We start from the raw sequence: 20360 nt of genomic DNA, 5'->3' as shown, positions 1-20360 counted from the left end.
CAGGTCAGGGAACCAATGTGAGAATTCTGCCAACTTCTAAGTATATCTATTACCAATTATACATTCTGGGATTGGGGAAATAAACACAGGTTGAGTTTGGGAACCCACTAGACCTACTGTGAGTTGGACTTCAAACCAAAACTCTATTAATCGCCTGACTTCCATAAGCTCCTACTTTAACTGGAAGGCCACAATGTTTCTTGGGATCTCCTGGAAATCAGCGTTAATTCAGAACCAATAGATCTGGAAAGTCTGATTGTTTTCTTTCCTCCAGTGTACAATTACCCTTGTAAAAGGCCGTAGGTCTCTCTGGAGAAGGACTGGAGATAAGCTAACAGTAAACCTTTTCTGTATTTTATCAAGGTCCTTCCTCAGGGGAACCTTGCCATCCCTTTATTAAAGGGATTCTGGGTCTGCAAACTGGCTCAAGTCTGGAAATTGATTCATGAGCAGAGATTACCTGTTTACCACAGTCCAATGTAACCTTTTTCTCATTTGTTTGAAAAATTTTCTGCTTATACAGATCAAACAAAAATGCAGTAGGCTTTTTATCTATTTTCATGCCTGGAAACACCATGATTGATTAGCCAGTACCAAAAATCCATATGAGTCATGACACCATAAAATTCACTTTGCCTGTGCTGACCGTTATGGGTTAGGCCATTATGGACATTACTTTGTCTGTGCTGCCCATTACAGTAACTATGATCACCTTGCCTTTGGTGATTCAGTGTTGCTACCTGGCCCCTGTTACCACGGGGTCCAGTTAAGGCCATTGCATTAAACTTGTTCAACTGAGCAGCAGTATCTTCAAGCATTTAGTCTGGCACAAGAAAAAGGGTGAAAACAAAGCTCTTCAAATGCACTGGTGTCACTCTCCCCATTTTGCATCTTATCAGATTAGTGAAGGGCATGTTTTCTGGGTCTCCCAATTGTGGAGGATTAGGTTTTATACAGTATATTCATCCACTTTAACATTGCAATTTTCCTGACCTTAAAATCCCTTCATCAACACTAAGACAAGGGGTATCAAGCATCTCTCAAACTCCTTTTCAGTAGGCCATCTTTTGACAAACACTGCAGCCAACCATTCAAACTTTGACACTTTAAAAAACTGTGCAAGCTTCCACATTAAACCTAGGATTTCCACTCAGAGGGTCCATATCAATGAACTCTGCCTGATCCAGTTTTATGTTCCTTCACCATTATCCCACACCCTTAAAACCCATTCCCACACATATTCCCCAGACTTCTACTAAAATGAATTAACAAACTCATTAAGCTCTCTAGTAGTGGAACACAGTTCTTCATGGACTACACTTTCTACATCCTCTCTAGGAGTCTGCTTTGCTTTAAGTCTGGTTATAGTGTAGAGCAGTGGTTCTCAACTTGTGGGTTATGACCCCTTTGAGGGAGGTGTCCAACAACCCTTTACAGAGGTCAACTAAGACAACCAGAAAACACAGATATTTACATTACAATTCATAACAGCAGCAAATTTTCAGTTATGAAGTAGCAACAAAAATAATTTTATGGTTGGGGGTCACAACATGAGAAACTCTACTAAAGGGTCACAGCATTAAGAAGGTTGAGAACCACTTGTCTAGAGGCAACTATTGGTAGGCCCTGAGGAACATCAGTATTGTCTTGCCTGGCATTTCCTTCAGAAAAAGTCACTGCTGTTTTAGAAGCGGACAATGAAGGATTACTTTCCTCAGTCAAAGGTGAGAAAGTCCATATTTTAAGAGGTGGGGCTAAGAGTAGAGAGACCACTTCTTCAGCAAAGATAAACCCTTGAGAATCTGAGGGTTTGAAGTTTCTCACTTAAACACAGTCCTCCCACACACACCCATCCCAAGTTAGAGGATTTCATTCTTTACTTGAGGCTGAGACTTGAATTCTCACTGTAATTTAAGCAATCTTGTAATGAGGCCTTCAGTTTGATTTTCCACAACTTGAGCTCTGTGGCTGATGGAGAGAAGATTCTCTTCCGGAGCACACTTAGAAACCTTTAGGCTGTTTATGGGCATCTGGAACTGCTAAGTTTTATCAGCTCATTATTGTCTTTCACCATATTCTGAGATGCTAGAAGTTGGTTAATTTTATTGTGAAACTCATCCCTACCCTTTGTTAGTTTATCCAGAGATGCTAAGAGCAACTGACCAGCATCATCATTTTTCTTATTTTCCCCCAAACTGACAAAAGTTTCACATACAGGGTCACCAAATGCATTGCCACACACAACTAGTGAATCAGCATAATCAAATGCATTTGTCTCCTTAAGTTTTTACTACAGTTCACACCATGGGCTTTCAGTGCTCTCTGAGCTCCCAGGAGAGGCCTCAGTAACTAGAGAGGCTTTGATAATTGTAGGTGTTGTCAAAATGAAAAGCTGATTAGGTACTTAAAAGATCATGTTTATACTTCTGTTGTTCTAGAAACAATTCTGGTACTAAAATCTGTATTAGTTAGGGTTCCCTAGAGTAACAGAACCTATAGAATGAATCTCTATGTATATATAGAAGGAGATTTATTATAATGACTTACTGGCTGCTAATCCAACAATGGCTGCCTGTGAACAGAAAGTCCAAGAATCCAGTAGTTGCTCAGTCCAAGAGACTGGATGTCTCAGATGATCTACAGTATATGCTGGAATCTGGAAGAAGTATGCTCTAATGCCAGTGAAGGAATGGATGTACTAGCAAGGCAAAGAGCAAAAGCTTCCCTTTTCCATGTCTTTATATAGGCTTCCAGCAGAAGGTGTGGCCTAGATTAGAGGTGAAGTTTCCCAGCTCAAATGATCTGGATTAAAGGGGAGTCTTTATACCTCAAAGATCTGGATTAGAAGTGGATCTTCCTACTTCAAATAATGCAAAAATCCCTCATAGTTGTGCCTCTATTTTTGGGTTTTAGTTAATTCCAGGTGTAGACAAACTGACGAGCAAGAACAGCCATCACAGTTGGCTACACAAGTTATTGAGCGGTGAGGGCTTCTGTCTTAACTCGGTATTCATAACAATCTGCCACCACACAGTGCCCATCACAAGGTTTGTATCACAGAGCGGCCACCACACAGTGACAATCACTCAGAGGCAATCACACAAGATCATCACACATCTCCAGATTCAAAATCTATAACTTTTTGATGTAGTTGGTAGGGTGTTCAGTACTGAAACCCAGAGTCTTGTGGTATTAGGTGTTGTGGGGTTTTCGAGGACTCTACTTGAGGCTTAATTAAGACATGGGGACATCTATGTAGTTTAAGGCTGTTGGCCTTTTGCTGGCTCAGACTCTCAGCTAGCCTCTAACCTAACCTGATTTCCTTGCCATTGTGTCTCTCCAAGTGGCTCTAAGTGCCTCTTGTCCTCCTGCTGTTTGTCTTCTGCCTCAGTCAAGCCACCAGCTCTTTATTCTGCAAAAAGCCACATTCCAGTCTGAACCACTCAGCAGCAGGAAAGTGCCTTATCCATCTCTTTGGGTTGTCTTTTCACATTGAGGGCTGCATGATCTTCACCATAGCAGCTTGCTTTTTAACATGATAATAATCTCAGAGAATCATCTTTTGGACAGGTGAAGAATAAGCATTTACAGAAAGTTGATGATGGGCCACAGAGAGAACAATACCAAATATTCTGCCAGGACTTAGCTCTGCACAGCAATTAACAATTGAAAATACACAGACACACCTTCATACAATGTGGGGAAAAGTCACTCCCACAGTTAGGTAATGTAGGCTTTTTTTTTTTTCTATTTTGTTCGGTTTTTATATCTTCCACCCTTCCAACTCTTATTCCTTTCAACCCCCCAACACTATGTAGGCAAGGAAGAAGGTTAGAGGGGAAAAAGGCATACACATCTTTAGACTACTTCCTGCTGATTAGGACTGTTGGTCTCTTTGGGGCAAGTCCAGTCTTAGTCATCAGGATAACTCCAACTTCTAATCAAGTTGCAACAACAACAACCAGGAGCAGCAGAGGGAAGCAGCTGCCTTCCTTTTCTTCAGAGCACCTTCCTTGAGCTTTCCCATTTATACCCTCTCCAGAGTCCCAGAATTCCAAATGTAAACTATCTGCAGCTGGCAAAAATCATGCCCCTGCTAGTACAGGAGGCAAATCATAATCACCTGCTGTGAAGCAGCCTGTTATCCCACAGCTGGGATTAAAATAAAAACATATTCATATACAAGGTAAGCACTGAGCTGCCCCAATGTAATTATAAAAAAGTGACAAGGTTCTGAGTATCTTTACTCTATGGGTGATATGTAAAACAAGGTCAGGGCACTGTGCTTCAGGGCACTCAGCACATTTGGGTTCCCATGCTTTCACATGTCCATAGCTTCTGACTGGATGTTGGGCATCATAGACTTCATGTTGTTGGAATAAGTGTTGGTGCTCTCTATCTGCGAGTGTCTTGGCAGGTTTATGGCACTTGTATATGTTAATATTTAGACAGCCTGCTTCTGGGTTGCCTAGCAACCTATGATGTCATCATGTGTCACCTGCCAGGTAGCCACACTCTGTAAAAGGATCAACCTGCCACTGTCTCTCTCTTGCCCTCTTACTCCCTTGCCCTACTGCTCTCTCCCCTTTCTCTGTTGGGGTGCCCTTTCCCTTCCCCCTTCATGTCTCGCTCTCTCCTGTCTTCATCTCCATCCAAAAAACCTCTCATAAAATCTGTGTGAATTATCATTTCATTGGTCCTAACAGTATATCTCCTTGTCTTTTGAGGCCTATCATTATGCTGGAGGTGAGGAAGTTAGAGTAACCTGTTTTTTAGGGCTATAATGTGTGGCCCTTGTGAGTCCTTTGCTGGATGTATCAGGTGTCCAGTGAGTTTATTCTGGCCTGTATAAACTCTGGATAAATCCTGCTGGCTTCTTCCAGTGGTTATTCTGTGCAAGTCTTCTCCTGCTCTTGCTGTGTGCCTCCAGACACAGGCACTTCATTTTTAGAGGAATCACCTCATTTTTCTTTTCTCTTAGCAACTACAGCAATAGGCTACTCACTACCACGTGTCTGAAAACTCATATACTTTGGCCTGTTTTATAGTTGTCCACTCCACTGTGGTCCAAAGTGGATGTAATCTGACTACATATTTCAAACCTTGCTTTTACTCTAACCCAGCATTTCTAGCACTGAGGATGAGTTCCTATTTATAGTGCAAGAGGACCTGACATTCCACACAGGTACCCAGGGTGGAAGTAACATTCTGGAAGTCTTTCTCATGTCAAGATACATGGTATCCCTCTACCATGCACTTATGGTAGAGTGAGTGGTGAGCCATGGAAATGTTGGCATAGGAACCCACCATCTCACCCGCCCACTCCCAGTTAAAATTTGGCTGTGGCCACACTAAGGCCGCCAGGCATGGGAAGGAGAAGTAGAGGAACCTATAGCAAACACAGCAGCAGTCTTGATTGATTGCAATAAAGATATTTTGGTGCGGACAATTTGTGTTTTGTGTAAAATACAACCATATGAACAAGTTGTGGGCCTGGCATCTCAGGGGGCCTTAGGTGTGACACCTTGCTATTAAGGTCAGATCTGGCACTTGCTAGCCTCTGAGCTCAGTATAAGATGATGGACTCCCTTTCTCAGCTGGGTTTCCCCTCTGCCTGCTCTTCTAAGGAGCATCACAGACCTACGGGATATTACAAGCCCAACCCATTCCTGATAATAAACCTGTTCAGTAAGCACCTGGGATTCCTGAAAACACCACCTTGTGCTTAGGAAATGTCTTGGTGTCTTGGCTTTCAACCAATGACCTTTAATGATACCTGGAGTTCTTCCCCACCCATAGAATAATTAAGTGCTGTGTGCCCCGTCTTATGATAGGGCTGTGCTAGTGCATGTAAATCCCTGGCACTCCCAGCCCCAGTGAAGCAAACACATTCACTCTCAAAACCCCTCCCATTGCCCAAGGTTTATAAGTCCCTGTCTCACACAAAATAAGTGGGACCTGCATCATCTTTTCACCATGACCATCTAAGACTCATCATTTGTTCTGGGGAAGGACCAGCTCCCCTTCTCCCTGAAGAATTTGTTGCTGGACAACCCCCTCTGGGTCAGTTAGCACCCACCACCATGTCTGTCTTCGGGAGCAAGTAGCTGGCTGTTCCCAAAGCAGCCATTTTGTCTGCTCAGACACAACCTGGCTCCTGCCTCTGCCTCTCTAGCATCAACTTGAGTGACATCTCGATTATTTTCCCTCCAAGACCTCCGCAACTCCTAGACTGTCCTCACGTTATAGCTCTGATTTCAGACTCTTCAAACTCTCTTGCAACAGTGCTGCTGGACTAATTTTTAAAGATAAAACTTAGAGGCCTGCTATGTAAAGCATCAAACTCAGACCCATCTATTCTCTTGTTTATACATCTGCCCAGGTCTCCCTACTTGCTCACACTGGGTTCTTTCCTAGGCCCTTCCTCATCTTTTAAAGTTCTAGCTCAGGCCACTTCCTCGGCAAGGCTGTAGCTGGCAGCTGTTCTATGACCCCTCTCTGCTGCTCTCTGCCCTGCAGCCTTTTTATCTCTTCCATACATGGGATGCAATGCCTGTTGCATCCCATAGGCTCTCTGTCACACCTGCCAAAAGATAAGGTCTGGAAGAGCGAGAAGCAGCGGGCCTTAGCACTGGCATGGTAACCGACATAGGGCAGGCATCCAGCAAACCTTGGCCAATAACCAAATGGTTATTCTAATATGCTTTGGGTATATCACCCCACATCCCTTTCAGAAAGTACAGAACAAGGAGAGGTAATGTCTGTAGCAGGAAGAGTCTGAAACTGTGCTCACTCTATGTGTGGCCATGTGATTCAGGCATTGACTAGACTTCCTGCTGACTCATTTTATTCTGCTGTAAAATGGAGGCAGCACCATCATTCCCTTCTTAAATACTGTGAAGATTACATGAGTAGCTTTAGGGACAACATTTAAAAATCACCCCCAGTGTGCAGTTGATGATACCCAAGAGTCTGTATTGGGATTATATTTCTATCTATAGCATGTGAGGAGACGCTGGCTTCTTATGTTCTCATCAACACTAGGCACTATTACTATTGCAGCACTTCAAACAGACAGCATTTTAATTTGTACTGAGACTCCTGGGCAGACAGAGGCCTGCTGGATGTAGGCTGACACCATGGTCTGAATGAACAGTGAGCTTTGGGGTCTGAGTGTGCTGTGGGTTTGTGGAGGCTCCGCTTGACCAACAGGTGGTGACTGGGCACCAGTGCTGCCTGATGACATCTGCAGGCAGGCCAAAGTCAAGCCTGTGGTAGCTGCCCAGAACTTAAGAGCATGAGTACAGGCTCCAGGCTAGCCTCTCTTCCGTCCTTGAGAGCATTTGGGACTACAGGTGTTTGCTGTACCCTAGGGCACGTGCTAGAGCTCACACTTAGGAATGGGAAGTTCTGCCAGCTCAACCCCATTTTCATTTTATCCAGTTAGTACTTATTTGTGGATGCTGTCTCTGCACCAGTTATTAACTCTGTTACTTTTTGTTAATATGTGATCCTCCACTTATTTCCTTCCTTCTGTGATTTCCTCTGCTGCTGCTCTTTCCTAAGGTATGTGTTGAATACAACTCATCCACGGTTATAAATCTCTTTCTTTTAAAATACTCTTGGGGTGGAGAGATTGCTCAGTGGTTAAAGGTTCTGGATGTTCTGGTAGAGAACCTGCATTTGGTTCCCAGCATCCACATTGTGCCTTACAACCAGGAGATCCAATTCTCTCTTCTGGCTTCCACAACACCAAACACATGCCTGTGCTTACCATACATGTAAGCAAAACACTTATGCACATAAAAATAAAAAAAAAAATAAATACTAAAAATACTCTTCATCCTCTTCTTTCCAATTTAAAGCATATATGTGACCAAGTCTCTCACATTTTTGGTGAGACCTATTTTATTGGGTTAGTTTTTTTTTTTTTTTTTAATCTAAAGTTCACAGGATTGTTATGCATTTCCAAACAAATGTGTGGACAGGAGCTATACTCACAGAATGTGTATAAAGCTACATCCATATTGTGCTGTGTTCACAGACATGTTTTACTTGTGGAGATACTGTATATATGGGATACATGCCTTTTGCAGGAATATACGGTCTTCACTTTCAGGTATAGAGTTTTGTTTTGTTCTGTTCTGTTTTGTTTGTATTTTGGTTTCTTTGTGTATCCCTGGTTGTCTTGGAACTCACTCTGTAGACCAGGCTGGCCTCAAACTCATAAAGATCTGCCTGCCTCTGCCTCCCAAGTTCTGGGATTAAAGGTGTGCCCCATCACTGCCCAGCCCAGTACAGTATCTGTCTATTTTTACCTACACGTGTAGTTATCATGTTAATTTAAGCTTGTATTTGTTGCTACAGGTAGAAGCTATCTCTAGCCCCTCCCTTTCCACATGGAGTCTCTTAGCCCTATTGATCCAGTAGGACTGATGGCTCTCCCAGCCACCTCCACCCAACTTCACTAACCCATACACAGACCATACAGACACTCACCTATCTGTCCATCCACCCAGGAACAAAGTGAGGAGCTGTGGACACCACCACCATCCGATGTAGGAGGAGAGGCCTAGCTGCAGCGACTCACCTGCACGGTGACACTGGGCAATAACTGTCTGGGCAAAATCCTTGATTTTCTTGTACTTCTGCAAAAATCTCTCCAGAAAGTGGGTGGCTTCCAGAACACTGACTCCAAGACAAGCAGCAAGCCGCTGTTTCCCTGTGAATTAGGAAGACATACCACCAGAGTCCAGGCCTAACCCATATCGTGTGAGAACATCGTATGTGGAAATGAGCTTAACTGGAGGTCTCAGGTACAAAGCGGCTCAGTGGCGGTGTGGGCCTTATGTGGTTGGTTTGGAAATTATTGACTTTGGGCTTTACACCGTGTATATTGGGTGGCCATTGATTGGAGAGAGCCATTTAAACACTCATTTCCTCAGTGGTCTTTGCTGTCTGCCAGGAGCTGCACGGGAAGCTAGAGATAGGCAGATTCAGTGTTGCTCTCAGCTCAGTCAACAGAACTGACTGTAGGACTTGAGGAAGCTGTGAGGCCCACAGGAACGAGGGAAGCAGAGCTGATGATAAATGTGGAAACATGGTATTCAGGAGCCCCTATCTTAGCGTTCTTATTTTGGAATACATGCTTTTGACCTAGCTCAGTATTGTGTTCCTGAAAGAGGCAAAGTTCTTGTGAAGTAGCTGCAGTGAAGTAGTGAAGGTCTCTGGTGGAGGTGACACCAAGTTCTAGCACAGCACCTAAGCCTCCCGTTTGCTGATTCCAGTACTGAGATATACAGGCCTGGATGGGACCTCAGTTCTGTCACCTACAGCAGGTTTCTAGGGGAAGTTGCTTAACTCTCAATAAATCTGTTTCTTCATTCATAATTTGAGAACAACGGTTTTGGCCTAATTCTTAGCCCTGGGATTGATCAGGAATCCTATGAAACAAACTCTGAGCCAAGTATGGCTTCTACTTGATGCTCGGTGTATAACCATTCTCTTGTAATTTTCTCCAGGAATGGGTACTAGGACCCTTGCCCAACAGTTGTGGAAAACAGTTTTTTTTATGGAAAAAGTCCTGGAGTCTGTGGGTAACACTGTTTGAGGGACTCCAAGAGATAATTTCTGGGAGAGTCATTACTAGGGCAAGAGAAAGGCTCACTGAACTTTGAGCTGGCCAGCTCTGGCTCACAAAGGCCACTCAAGAGGCCTTCAGATACTTGGCCTAGAAACTATGGTTCAGGCCTTGAGCTCTGTGTCTGCGATGACAGAAAGGGTTCCTTAGAGGATTCCTATCTGACCTCTCAGAATTGTTTTTTGATCCCCTTTTAGTGAGGTCACTCCTGATCTTAGTCAGCTTAAACCATCAAGAGTTCTAACGGTAGCAATGTTGAATACTTGTGGCAGTGAAAAAGCAGATAGCTTCAAGTGCTCTGCTTGAAAGAGTGTAGAGTCAGGTTTTTCCTTACTAGAGAGGGACAAATGCTCAGAGTCCTTGGTTTTCTTCCATGTACACACCTTCCTGACATGAATTTTGCTGGAAAAAAAATCTTAAATTCCCTTTAGGGCTTAATGAAGATAGTATGGTACCTCCACAATAAAGTTGCTATTTGTTTTGCTGCATTTTACTGAAAAAAAAAATCATCAAAAATCCTTTCTTCCATCAAATTCTAATTATCACTTTGAGCTACTGCACTGGCATAGACAAGTCCATTGGCTTTAAGAAAGGAATCAACAGACTCTGAGCCAGGTTAGTCATAGGGACGTGGAATTCTCTTCTGTTCTAACTTCCAATGTGCTGTTAAACTAACTTGAGAAACTTTAAATTTCAGATATTGCTCATTTCGGGGCCAGGGTTACCACTTGGCTCTTTTTATTTGGCAGATTTTATTTTTTTCCCATTTATTGTAAGCATGTCAAGACAGGGTTTCTCTGTGTCATCTTCGCTATCCTGGACTTGCTTTATAGACCAGGCTGGCCTCGAACTCATGGAGATCCACCTGCCTCTGCCTCCCTGAGTGCTGGGATTACAGGCGTGCACCATCAACCCAGCTGGGCATGTTTTTCTTTACAGACTCAAGCACCTTTCAAGTCCTTGCCTACAATTTTAAGATCTGGGTCACCTCTAGCCTATGACTGTGGTCAAGGTATCCCCATTTCTTTACATGTTTAGGAATTCTGGATTGTATCCCAAATTAATAAGTTACTTTTTTCCTAGGGTATTTTACTGCAGCAACATAAACGTAACTAGGACAGAAACTGTTACCAGAAGTGGAGTGTTCTGTAATAGACTTCACCAGGTGGCTTTTATGCCTTGGACTGTTTTAATGGGAAGAATATAGAAGCATTTGTTACTTTGGGCTGGAGAAAGCCAATCAGTTATCTGGGAAAAACTTACTGAGCCATTCTCTTTAAGTAGTTTTTTATTTTATTTTATGGGTGTGACTTCTACCTACATGTATGTCTGCGTACGTATACATATATGTATGTGTGGTGCCTGTGTAGTTCAGAAGATCAAGTAAAGGTGTTGGATGCCTTGGAAACTGTGGTTGCAGATACTTTATAGCGCCATTCTTGTTGGAGTCTCAAAGATAAGACTGCTGAAAGTAATGCAGACAGGAGAGGCCAGATCGTGTTTCAGAGAGGAATGGGGACTTTGTTCTTAACTGGACTGAGGCTATTTGCATAGTATTCTGGCTAAAAAACTGTGTGTGCTGACCATGTTCTGAAGAATAAGCTAATCTTGTGATTGGCAACAAGATTAACACCATGAAGGTGAAGCCTTTTATGATTCATTGGAACAATAGAAAAGTATTTTCCCAGCATCAGCACACCAGAGCTAGTAAGTTGTGGTCAAAGCAGGGTATGCCGCCTTCTCAGCTGAACTTGGAAATATAAGAATTGTCCATGTGGTACTCGTTTTGAAGGCATGAAGGGCTTGAGGAGAACATTTGAGGCGTGGCACCTTGTGACAAGAGTTGGAGTCCATAAAGAGGGGCTTTGACTGGCCGTTGGTAAAGGTGAACCCTCAGTGAAGCTGGAGAAGTGGGGCTGCCCAGGCACCGAGCTACCGGATTTGGTTTGCTTATGTGTGACTGTCCATTTCCTATGTGCTGGCTTTTCCCTTTTGGAAGAAGAACATTTAAATATAAAATTTGCTTTTGTCTTTATAGGAACCTATAGTTAAGAGAATTTAGAAGAGTCCTTGGACTTTTGCAGTGCTGGAAATTTTGAAGACTGTGAGAGGTTTTTTTTTTTTTTTTTTTTTTTTTAACTTGGATTGTATTTTACATTATAAAATTAACAAAAGGTGCTGGAGAAATGGCTCAGTAGTTGGCAGCACCAGCTGCTCTTCCAGAGGACCAGGGTTCAATTCCCAGCACCCACATGGCACCTCACAACTGTCTGTAACTCCAGTTTCAAGGGATCTGACACCCTCATAGACATACATGCAAGCAAAACACCAATGAACATAAAAATAAAATAAATCATTAATTTTTTAAAAAAATTTAACATGATACTTTGAGTTTAGAAAGTGGAAAGTTACAGTGTTTGCATGTCAAGTTAAGGGGCAGATTATGCTCCTTAGTTGTGTTTTTGTTTTGTTTTGTCAAGACAGGGTTTCTCTGTGTCACCTTGGCTGTCCTAGACTCGCTTTCTAGACCAGGCTGGCCTCAAACTCGCAGAGATCTCAGCGTCTCTCTCCTGAGTGCTAGGATTACAGGCATGTACTTAGTTTAAACTGTTAACTTGACACAAGCTAGCATCACCTGGGAAGACAGTCTTGGTTGAGGAATTATCTAAGGTCATGTTGGCCTGTGAGCATGTCTATAGAACTATTTTGACTGATGTAGGAAGACCCAGCTCATTGTGTGCAGCACTATTCCCTAGGCGGGGCTCCTGAACAGCATAAGAGAACAACAAGCAAGCATCCAAGTGTTTCTTTTCTCTCTGATCTTGACTGTGGTTGTGATGCTTAAGTTCTTGTCTTAACTTTCCTGCAATAATGCGTCTTGGAATTATAAGTATAAAAACCCTTTCTTTCCTAAGTTGCTTTTGGGCAGGTTATTTTGTAATAGCAACAGAAATGTAACTAGGGCGTTTCTGTTCTAGGGCTGAGCAAGTGCCTACCACAGATAGCCCCCCAGGAATGCTGTCTGGTCTGCTTGAACAGGACATCCCATACAGTCCATGAACTGCTGCTCTGGACAGTTTCTGAGGTTCTGGGCTTCATCATAAGTACAATCCCCAGGCATTCAGTATGAGGCTTGGCTTCACTATGTGTTTCTCCTGGCAAAGCCAGGCCCCTTGGGAATGGGCATGAGCCCTTATCCACTGTCCTCCTGCTGCAGGGTAGGCCTGACATTCTGCATGCATCCAGCAAGCACCTGCTGATTGTACAACAGCTGACTATGGAGTTCACTTTGGAATCATGGAGAGGACTCAGCATTAGGTCAACCCTCAGAAAACAGGAGCCCAGCAGGCCTGAGGATTAGAAATGACTTCCAGTAGGGACTAGAGTCCTGCTGAGCTCAGAGATGATGTCTTAGGGTTTCTACTGCTGTGATAAAAACTGTGACTAAAAGCAACTTGGGAAGGAAAGGGCTTGTTTAATCTTACACTTCCAGATAACAAACGGTCCATCACTGAGGGAAATCAGGGCAGGAACTCAAGTGGAGCAGGAACCTGAGGGCAGAAACAGGGGTGTGGGCCATGAAAGAGTGCTGTTTACTGTTTACTTCCAGTGTTGCTTGTCTGCTTTCTTATATAACCCAGGAACACCTGCTCATGGGCAGCACCATCCACAATAGGCTAGACCATCCCATACCAATTACTAATCAAGAAAATACCCCATAGACTTGCCTTCAGTTTCTTGGAAGCAAATTCTCAATTAAGATTCCCCTTTCCAGGATATGTTCCGGTATCAAGTTGACAAACCTGCACTAAAATCAACTAGTACAGATGGCTGTAAGCAGACCCAGCAAGATGGGGAATTGTCCAGTAAGCTGGAAGATGCTAAATTCAGCTGGAGACAGGAGAGGCAGTGGGCTTGTGAGCCAGCTCTGGGTCAGGACCCCAGATAACAAATGGGATACATACATCTTAGCTCATAGGAGGCCAGGCAGGGTTGCCATAGATGCTTCAGGAGGCACACCCACATTTCTTCCGAATGCCTCCTCTGCTTGTCTCATAGCCCTGTAGCTTTTCCTTCTGTTCTCATCACAGTCTTCACAGTGATCACATAACTGTTTTCTGACAATTGCACTGCAGTTATGTTTCTCCCTGGCTCAGCATTACTATCAGCAGTTTCTGGGTTACTCAGATGGCTTCTGTGAAAACACTCATTTATGCCATCACTAGCTGCCTGTCCAAGGCCCCTCCACTGGGTTTCCCAAGGTCTCAGTAGCACTGGAGCTTGGTGGTTCTCTTATGCCCTTAGGGTGCTCAAAGTTTCTGGCTCAAATAAGGGAGGGATAGAGATAACACGAACTGAATAGCAGATACACAGTAATTCCAGCTGTCAGGTGGAGCAGGAACAATGGAGAAACAGAGATAGAAGCTCAGGGTGGGAGCCCCTGTCACCACTGGGGCTAAAAGCAGCAAATTACTCCCTTCACCAGCATCAATAGCTAATGACTCACTGCTTATTTACAGTGAGGTGCTCTTCTCTTTAGAAAACGTAAAGTGCAAGCTCAGAAGGAGCCAGTGGGTGCTGTGAGGCCATCTTTCTTTGAGAAACAACTATTGTGGTGAGACATGACCCTACCGCAGAGGCCAGGGCCAGGCAACTCTCAGGAGAATCACAAATTCATCCTGCATCTCTTCTTCCTGAGCTATCTACAGCTTGAAAGGCCAAAAGATGTCTGGAAGCTTAGCCATACAGCTTACCCCTGAAACAGGACCCGAATAAAAAGGAAGCAGATGATAGAGATGCAAGTTAATAGTGCCAGTTGTAGTAGTTCCAGAAACCCTACGAGAGCCTTTAATGGGAAGGGGATGGACAAAAAGGTACAGGATTTCTTGTGAGGCTACAAGGTCAAGAGGTAACAGAACTGGGATTTGAGCCTGCGGAGGAGAGGGCCAATAATGGGCCTGCAGAACTGAAGCTATGGCAGATCTGCAGAAGGATCCAAAGCATCAAGTTCTAATCTGTCTGGCAGAATTCTGCTTTCCCCTCAGGGAAGAAAGCCCTGAGGGCTGGAAGGAGGAAGAAGGCTGAAGAAGAAATGGGACAGGCAACTCTGAGGAGAACCGCCAGTATCAGGACTGTACCCTTCCCCTAAGTTTAATTACTGGCTTTCGTGTTGTTTTCTAGGCACTTCATATGGTCTGATGTTCTCAAAGCATTGTTAGTACTTTGTGCTTTTCTGTGGTAGTTGATAAGCAGAACTGATAGACATTCCTGGCTTCTTGGGCTCATGCTCAGGATGGGCAGCATATTATGCAAAACAAGATGAGCAGGTATACAGCTGGTACTTTGCAGCCAGCTGGCTTTGAGGTATAAAGTGGACACAGTACAGGTTATTCATGCCAGAAACCCTTGAGGCCAGCAGGAAACAGAAGCTGAAGGAAGCAGAAGAGAGTGGAGGCTCGGCCCCACAGCCCCAGTTAGCAGGGCAGGCAGCACTGTAAGATAACAAATGGGCTTTCTGTGGTAACTTATTACCTAGGTGTAAGTAACTAGTACAGTGGTGGAGATGGCTGAGAAAGGGAGAGTTGAATAAAGTTTTGTGCATGTGGGAAAAACATTCCCATGGAGGAAAGGGCAAGGGCAAAACCCTGAGTACTGGGGCGGGATCTGGACAAGGCAGTGTCTGGGATCCAGAAGATGCGCATCCATAGCGCTGCAGTTATAGAAACTGGGAGGTGTCTAGGAGTGACAAGCATGGACCATGCCTACACCGAGGCTTATGTAGTTTTGTTGGCTTTCCTTGACTTCAGTGGTCAGGAGGTGATGATTACTCTCAGGGTCTATTCCCAAGCCCCAATGTGTTCAAAGCGGTACCGACCAAAGTGAGAAGGAGATCCATGCAGGCCTGGATCTGTGACAGCAGATTGGCTGCTCCTCAAGGAAGGAATGGAGGGCTCATAGCATCTTCTGAGGGGGAACTAGTCCCTATGTTAGCATGACTTAAAGGGAGAAAAACAATTCATACTCCAGGAGCTGGAGAGATGGCTCAATGGTTAGGAACACTGGCTGCTCTTCCAGAGGACTAGGGTTTGATTCCCAGCTCCCACATGGCAGCTCACAGCCATCTGTAACTCCAGTTCCATCAGATACTATGACCTCTTCTGGCCTCTGACGGACAGTGCATATACATGGTGCACGGATGTGCATGCAGGCAACACACTCATACACATAAACAAAATATTTTAAAAAGCACTACTTACAGATTAATCTGGGGAGTGGAAGAGAGAAGAAAAAAGGAAAAGTGGATGAAAATAGAGGACTACATTTCCTGGAAAGAAGAGAAAGAGAAGGACAACTTTTTACTGAATATGTGCTAAGAAGCAGAACCAGATCCCATTTTGGGGTGGTGTCTGTTTCTAAGCACAGAGATTATGCCTATCATTGTGGTGAGGTGTGAGGTAGGGTCTGGTCACACTCTGAATCTCTGTTGTTGCTCTTAAAGCCGTGTTTCTCAGCCTGAGTGTCATGACTCCATTGTGGGGTGGTGTGAATGACCCTAAGCAATCAGAAAACACAGATATTTACACTATGATTCATAACAGTAGCAGAATTACAGTTATGAAGTAGCAACAAAAATAATTTTATGGTTGGGGTCACAACATGAGACCCCAACCATAAAATTATATATTATGGAGCTGCAAGATTAGGAAGGCTGAGAACCACTATCTTAAAGGGCACTATGAGTCAGCAGATGAAATGATTTGACTGATGTCTTGTGACACAAATACCACTGCAGTGTTTGTGTAAATAACACACAGGGTCCCACAGAGTGATTTTGTTGAGACATTGCACACTTAAATACAGGCATTCAGCCATCAGCTGATAGGTGACACCAAGAACCCAGTCCTTCCCAATGGCTCACCTGCTCCATAGACCACGGAGTACACCACTTTCTTGGTCTGTTCTCTGTCCATGTGTGTCACATGCTCCATGGGAATGTCCTTCCTGCATAGAGAAATAGTGTGTTATCAGCATTGTTGGCACTGTCTGCAGAGGGACAGAATCCCTATTACAAGCCTCCTGTCACCTTCCCCGGAGGTCCTTCACCATTTCAAGCCAGGCTTGTCCTGTAAGCAACAGAGATGTGTAATGTGTGCAGTATCCAGCTCTCCTGTGACTCCCAAAGAGACACCAACAGTAAGGTCTTGGCCCTCAAATTCTGGGGTAACCCTAAATCAAAACTAAATGCTGATTTCACAAAAACTATGTCCATCCAGCTTTAGGGGAGCCTTCGTGACAGGTCCTGAGCCACAACTCTGGCCACTACAGGGGTGAGCTGGTTTTGGTCCTTTGTAGTCCCTTGGAGGACTGGATAAGCAGCTGTTGTTTGATCTCCCGCAGAGAGCGGGGTGAGTTCTATCCTGCAGCTACAGCATTCGGGGGATCAGCATTAGTCTGACTGCGTGTGAACCACTGTGTCTCAGAGATGAAAGCTGAAATAGCTGAGAAGCGCAGAGCCCAGGAGCTGCTTCCCCCTGCCCAGGCACTGCCCGGCGACAGCTGCCTGTGCCTGAGACGAGACCCCCCTGACTGCTGCTTTTGAAAACATCCTTAACATCTACACACAGCTTTCAAACGTCAAAGGACAGAAGCCTTTCTTAGTCTTTGTGATTGTGGTTCTGTGTTGGGATCAAGGTATTCCCAACTCTTAGCTGTTACTTCCTGTTTATACTGCACATTACAGTGAGGGCTCAGTCTTTCTTAGAGGGTTTTTGTTTTGTTTTGGTTTTGTTTTCCCCACTAGTATGTCACCTGCTCTGGAATACCTGAGGGCTTTCTAGATTTGGAATGCTTGCTTTGGAATGTTCCTGAGGCATCTCTCTCCCAGACACCCCAGTCTTGTACTCTTGTTTCTAGCAACTCTTATTTTTGCCCCAGTCAGCTTCAGGTTATTTGTTTGTTTTTCTGACGTGGTTGAGGATGCCCAGTGATTCTCTGCAGTGGGTTCTGTATCAGTCAAAAAAGAAAAGTGCCCTTGTCAGTCCGTCTTTCAGGCAGCACCAATAAATCAGAATGGAACCACTATACTTCTTTGCAAACATGTCACCAGGTTCTACGCAGGAACAAAATATGCAGTTTCCACAGCTGGGCTTTCTAGGGACAAAGAATGGGCAGAAGAGACCACAAAGCTCTCCTTCCATGTTCAAGATGCCCTTTTCAGCATTTGTCTGGATAGAGTAAACTGTTGCCTATTCTTCAGGGTTCTGGCAAAATTGGTTTTGGTAAATATTGCACATCCACAGTGTTTCTGTGGGGGATAGGTCCATGGTGCTGCCTCTTCTAGCACATCCACTGACATGTCAGATGTCATTAAATTTGACCACCTGAGCTCTAGCTAAGCAACAATGCATCCACAGCTCCTCCCTTTCCTGTTGTTTTATATACTGGTTTATTTCATCCTTAAACTTGGTTTTATAAGGCACTGTGGGGACAAAGAGATAAACTCCCACGCTCATTCATTGGTAGGATTAACATTGTGAAAATGGCTGTCTTACAATCTATAGAGTCAATGCAATTCAATCAAAATTCCAACTCAAATTTTTTCACAGAAATTGAAAAAAAAATCTTAAATTTCATGTGGAAACACAAAAGACTCAAGATATCTAAAACAGTCCTGAATTAAAAACAAAACAAAGCTGATAGAGGTATCTCCATCCTTGATTTCAAGTTATAGTAGAGAGTTAGAGAAATAAAAACCACCACCACCAACCCGTTGGGATGACCTTTTCGTGCACTGTGTAAAGTCGACTTCTGTACCAGCAGAGAGTTGAGTACAGGTCCGACTTTGGCACTGCTATTTTTTGGCTGAATCATATTTTGTCAATACTTCCTCTAACACTTTCTAATTGGTTTAATAAAGAGCTGAACGGCCGATAGCAAAGGCAGGAGAGGAAAGCAGGACTTCTGGCAGAGACAGGAACTCTGGAAAGAATCATGCATGGGGAAGATTCGCCAGCTGGACATGGAGGTAAAAACAGGTAACAGGACTGCAAGACTGAGGAAAAGTAACAGAACATGTGGCAGAACGAAGATTTAATATAAAGGGGTTAATTTAAGTTAAGAACTAGTTGGAAGACAAGCCTAAGCTAAGATCAAGCATTAATAATTAATAAAAGGTCCCCATGTCATTATTGGGAGCTGGTGGTCCCAGTAATAAGTCTGGTTATATTTGGCAGCCAACACTTATAAAACTACCCCCCCTCCCAAATCCAGCATGGTACTGGCATAAAAAGACACATTGACCAATGGAGGAAAATTGAACACATAAGCCCCTATTTCAACAGCCACCTGATTTTTCATAAAGAGGCCCATGATAAACACATCTTCAACCAATGGTGCTGCTCAAACTGAATAGCTACATGTAGAAGAATGAAACTAGATCTTTATCTCTTAACTTGCACTCAACTCCAAATGAATCAAGGATCTCAACAAAAAACCTGATGCCTGATAGAGGATAAAGTAAGGAATACCCTTGAAATTACAGGCCCAGAAAATGGCTTTCGGAACAGGACCCTGATGTCATTTTCTATGAATGGAAATAGAAACAGAAATTACATTGTTTCCAATGGAAATAATTTATATCTGCTAATGGGTTACATAGAAACAGTCATGAAAATTCATAGCCCTAAATCCCTCTATTAATAAACAAGAAAGAATGAAAGTTTAAAAATATTTTCAGTTCAAAATTCAATAAAACAACAACAAAGCTAATCAAAATAATGTGAAAAAAATAATAAAAATGGAATTCATTAATTAGCAAGTAGGATCTTTGTTCTTTATAACTTTTTTTTTCTTTTTTTTGGTTTTTGGTTTTTCAAGAGAGGGTTTCTCTGTGTAGCCTTGGTTGTCCTGGACTTGCTTTATAGACCAGGCTGGCCTCAAATTCACTGAGATACACCTGCCTCTGCCTCCCCGAGGGCTGGGATTATAGGCGTGTCCCCTGTGCCTGGCTTGGATCTTTGTTGTATAGCATATAAAATAGACAATTAAATTTGCTAATTTCATCAAAAAAAGGAACAAAGAAATATATAAAAATAAAAACTACAAAGGAAAGTAACTTTTGGTATGGAAGAAGTAAAAAAACAACCAAACAAAAAAAACAACCAACCTTGGAAATTACCTTGTGCAACTTTATACAGGTCCATTTGAAAACCTAGGTTAGATGGACACTATCTTGAGAAAATTCAAGTATAACAATTGGCTGCAGAGTTGGGGAAAGCAGCTGACAGAGGCCTTGCCTAGCATTTCCAAGGCTTTGAGTTCCATCCTCGGCACTGAAAAAAATAATTAAAATTGACCTCACAATAAATGTAGTGTCGTATTCCAATAATCTTGAAATTTGGGAGGTGGAAGCAGGAAGCCTGTGAATTCTAGAACAGCCTAGGGAATATAGCAAGACTATTAGAAAAAGAAAAACTGACCTCATTACAGATGAAAGTTAATGAGGTTGGCTCACTAGGAGAGCAGTTGCCTAACATGCACGAGGGCCTGGATTCAGCTTGCAGCTCTTTTAGAAACACGTTAAACAGAGCAGCATCTATTGGAGTAATAGAGAAAAGATTTAAGGAAGTTCCCTCATTAAGAACACCACGGCTGGCAGGGAGGATCTTAGCACGTGCCTGCCTTTAACCCCAGTACTAAGGAGGTAGGAACAGGCAGATCT

General features: G+C 43.4%; 1 protein-coding gene across 1 annotated transcript in view; it reads right to left on the bottom strand.

Annotated features, from left to right (window-relative positions):
- Window positions 1–20360, bottom strand: part of Poln (DNA polymerase nu) — a 127514-nt gene that overhangs the window by 9933 nt on the left and 97221 nt on the right. The window contains exons 18-19 of the mRNA XM_060365492.1: window positions 16560–16642; window positions 8591–8722 (exon numbers count right to left, since the gene is read on the bottom strand). Of these exons, the coding sequence (XP_060221475.1) occupies window positions 8591–8722; window positions 16560–16642 (215 nt within the window). The remainder of the gene's footprint in view (window positions 1–8590; window positions 8723–16559; window positions 16643–20360) is intronic.

This window comes from Meriones unguiculatus, chromosome 12 (assembly GCF_030254825.1).
Source record: "Meriones unguiculatus strain TT.TT164.6M chromosome 12, Bangor_MerUng_6.1, whole genome shotgun sequence".
In the NCBI taxonomy this organism is placed as follows: domain Eukaryota; kingdom Metazoa; phylum Chordata; class Mammalia; order Rodentia; family Muridae; genus Meriones; species Meriones unguiculatus.
Note: the sequence above shows the minus strand (reverse complement) of the source record. Positions and strands in the feature narration are given on the sequence as shown.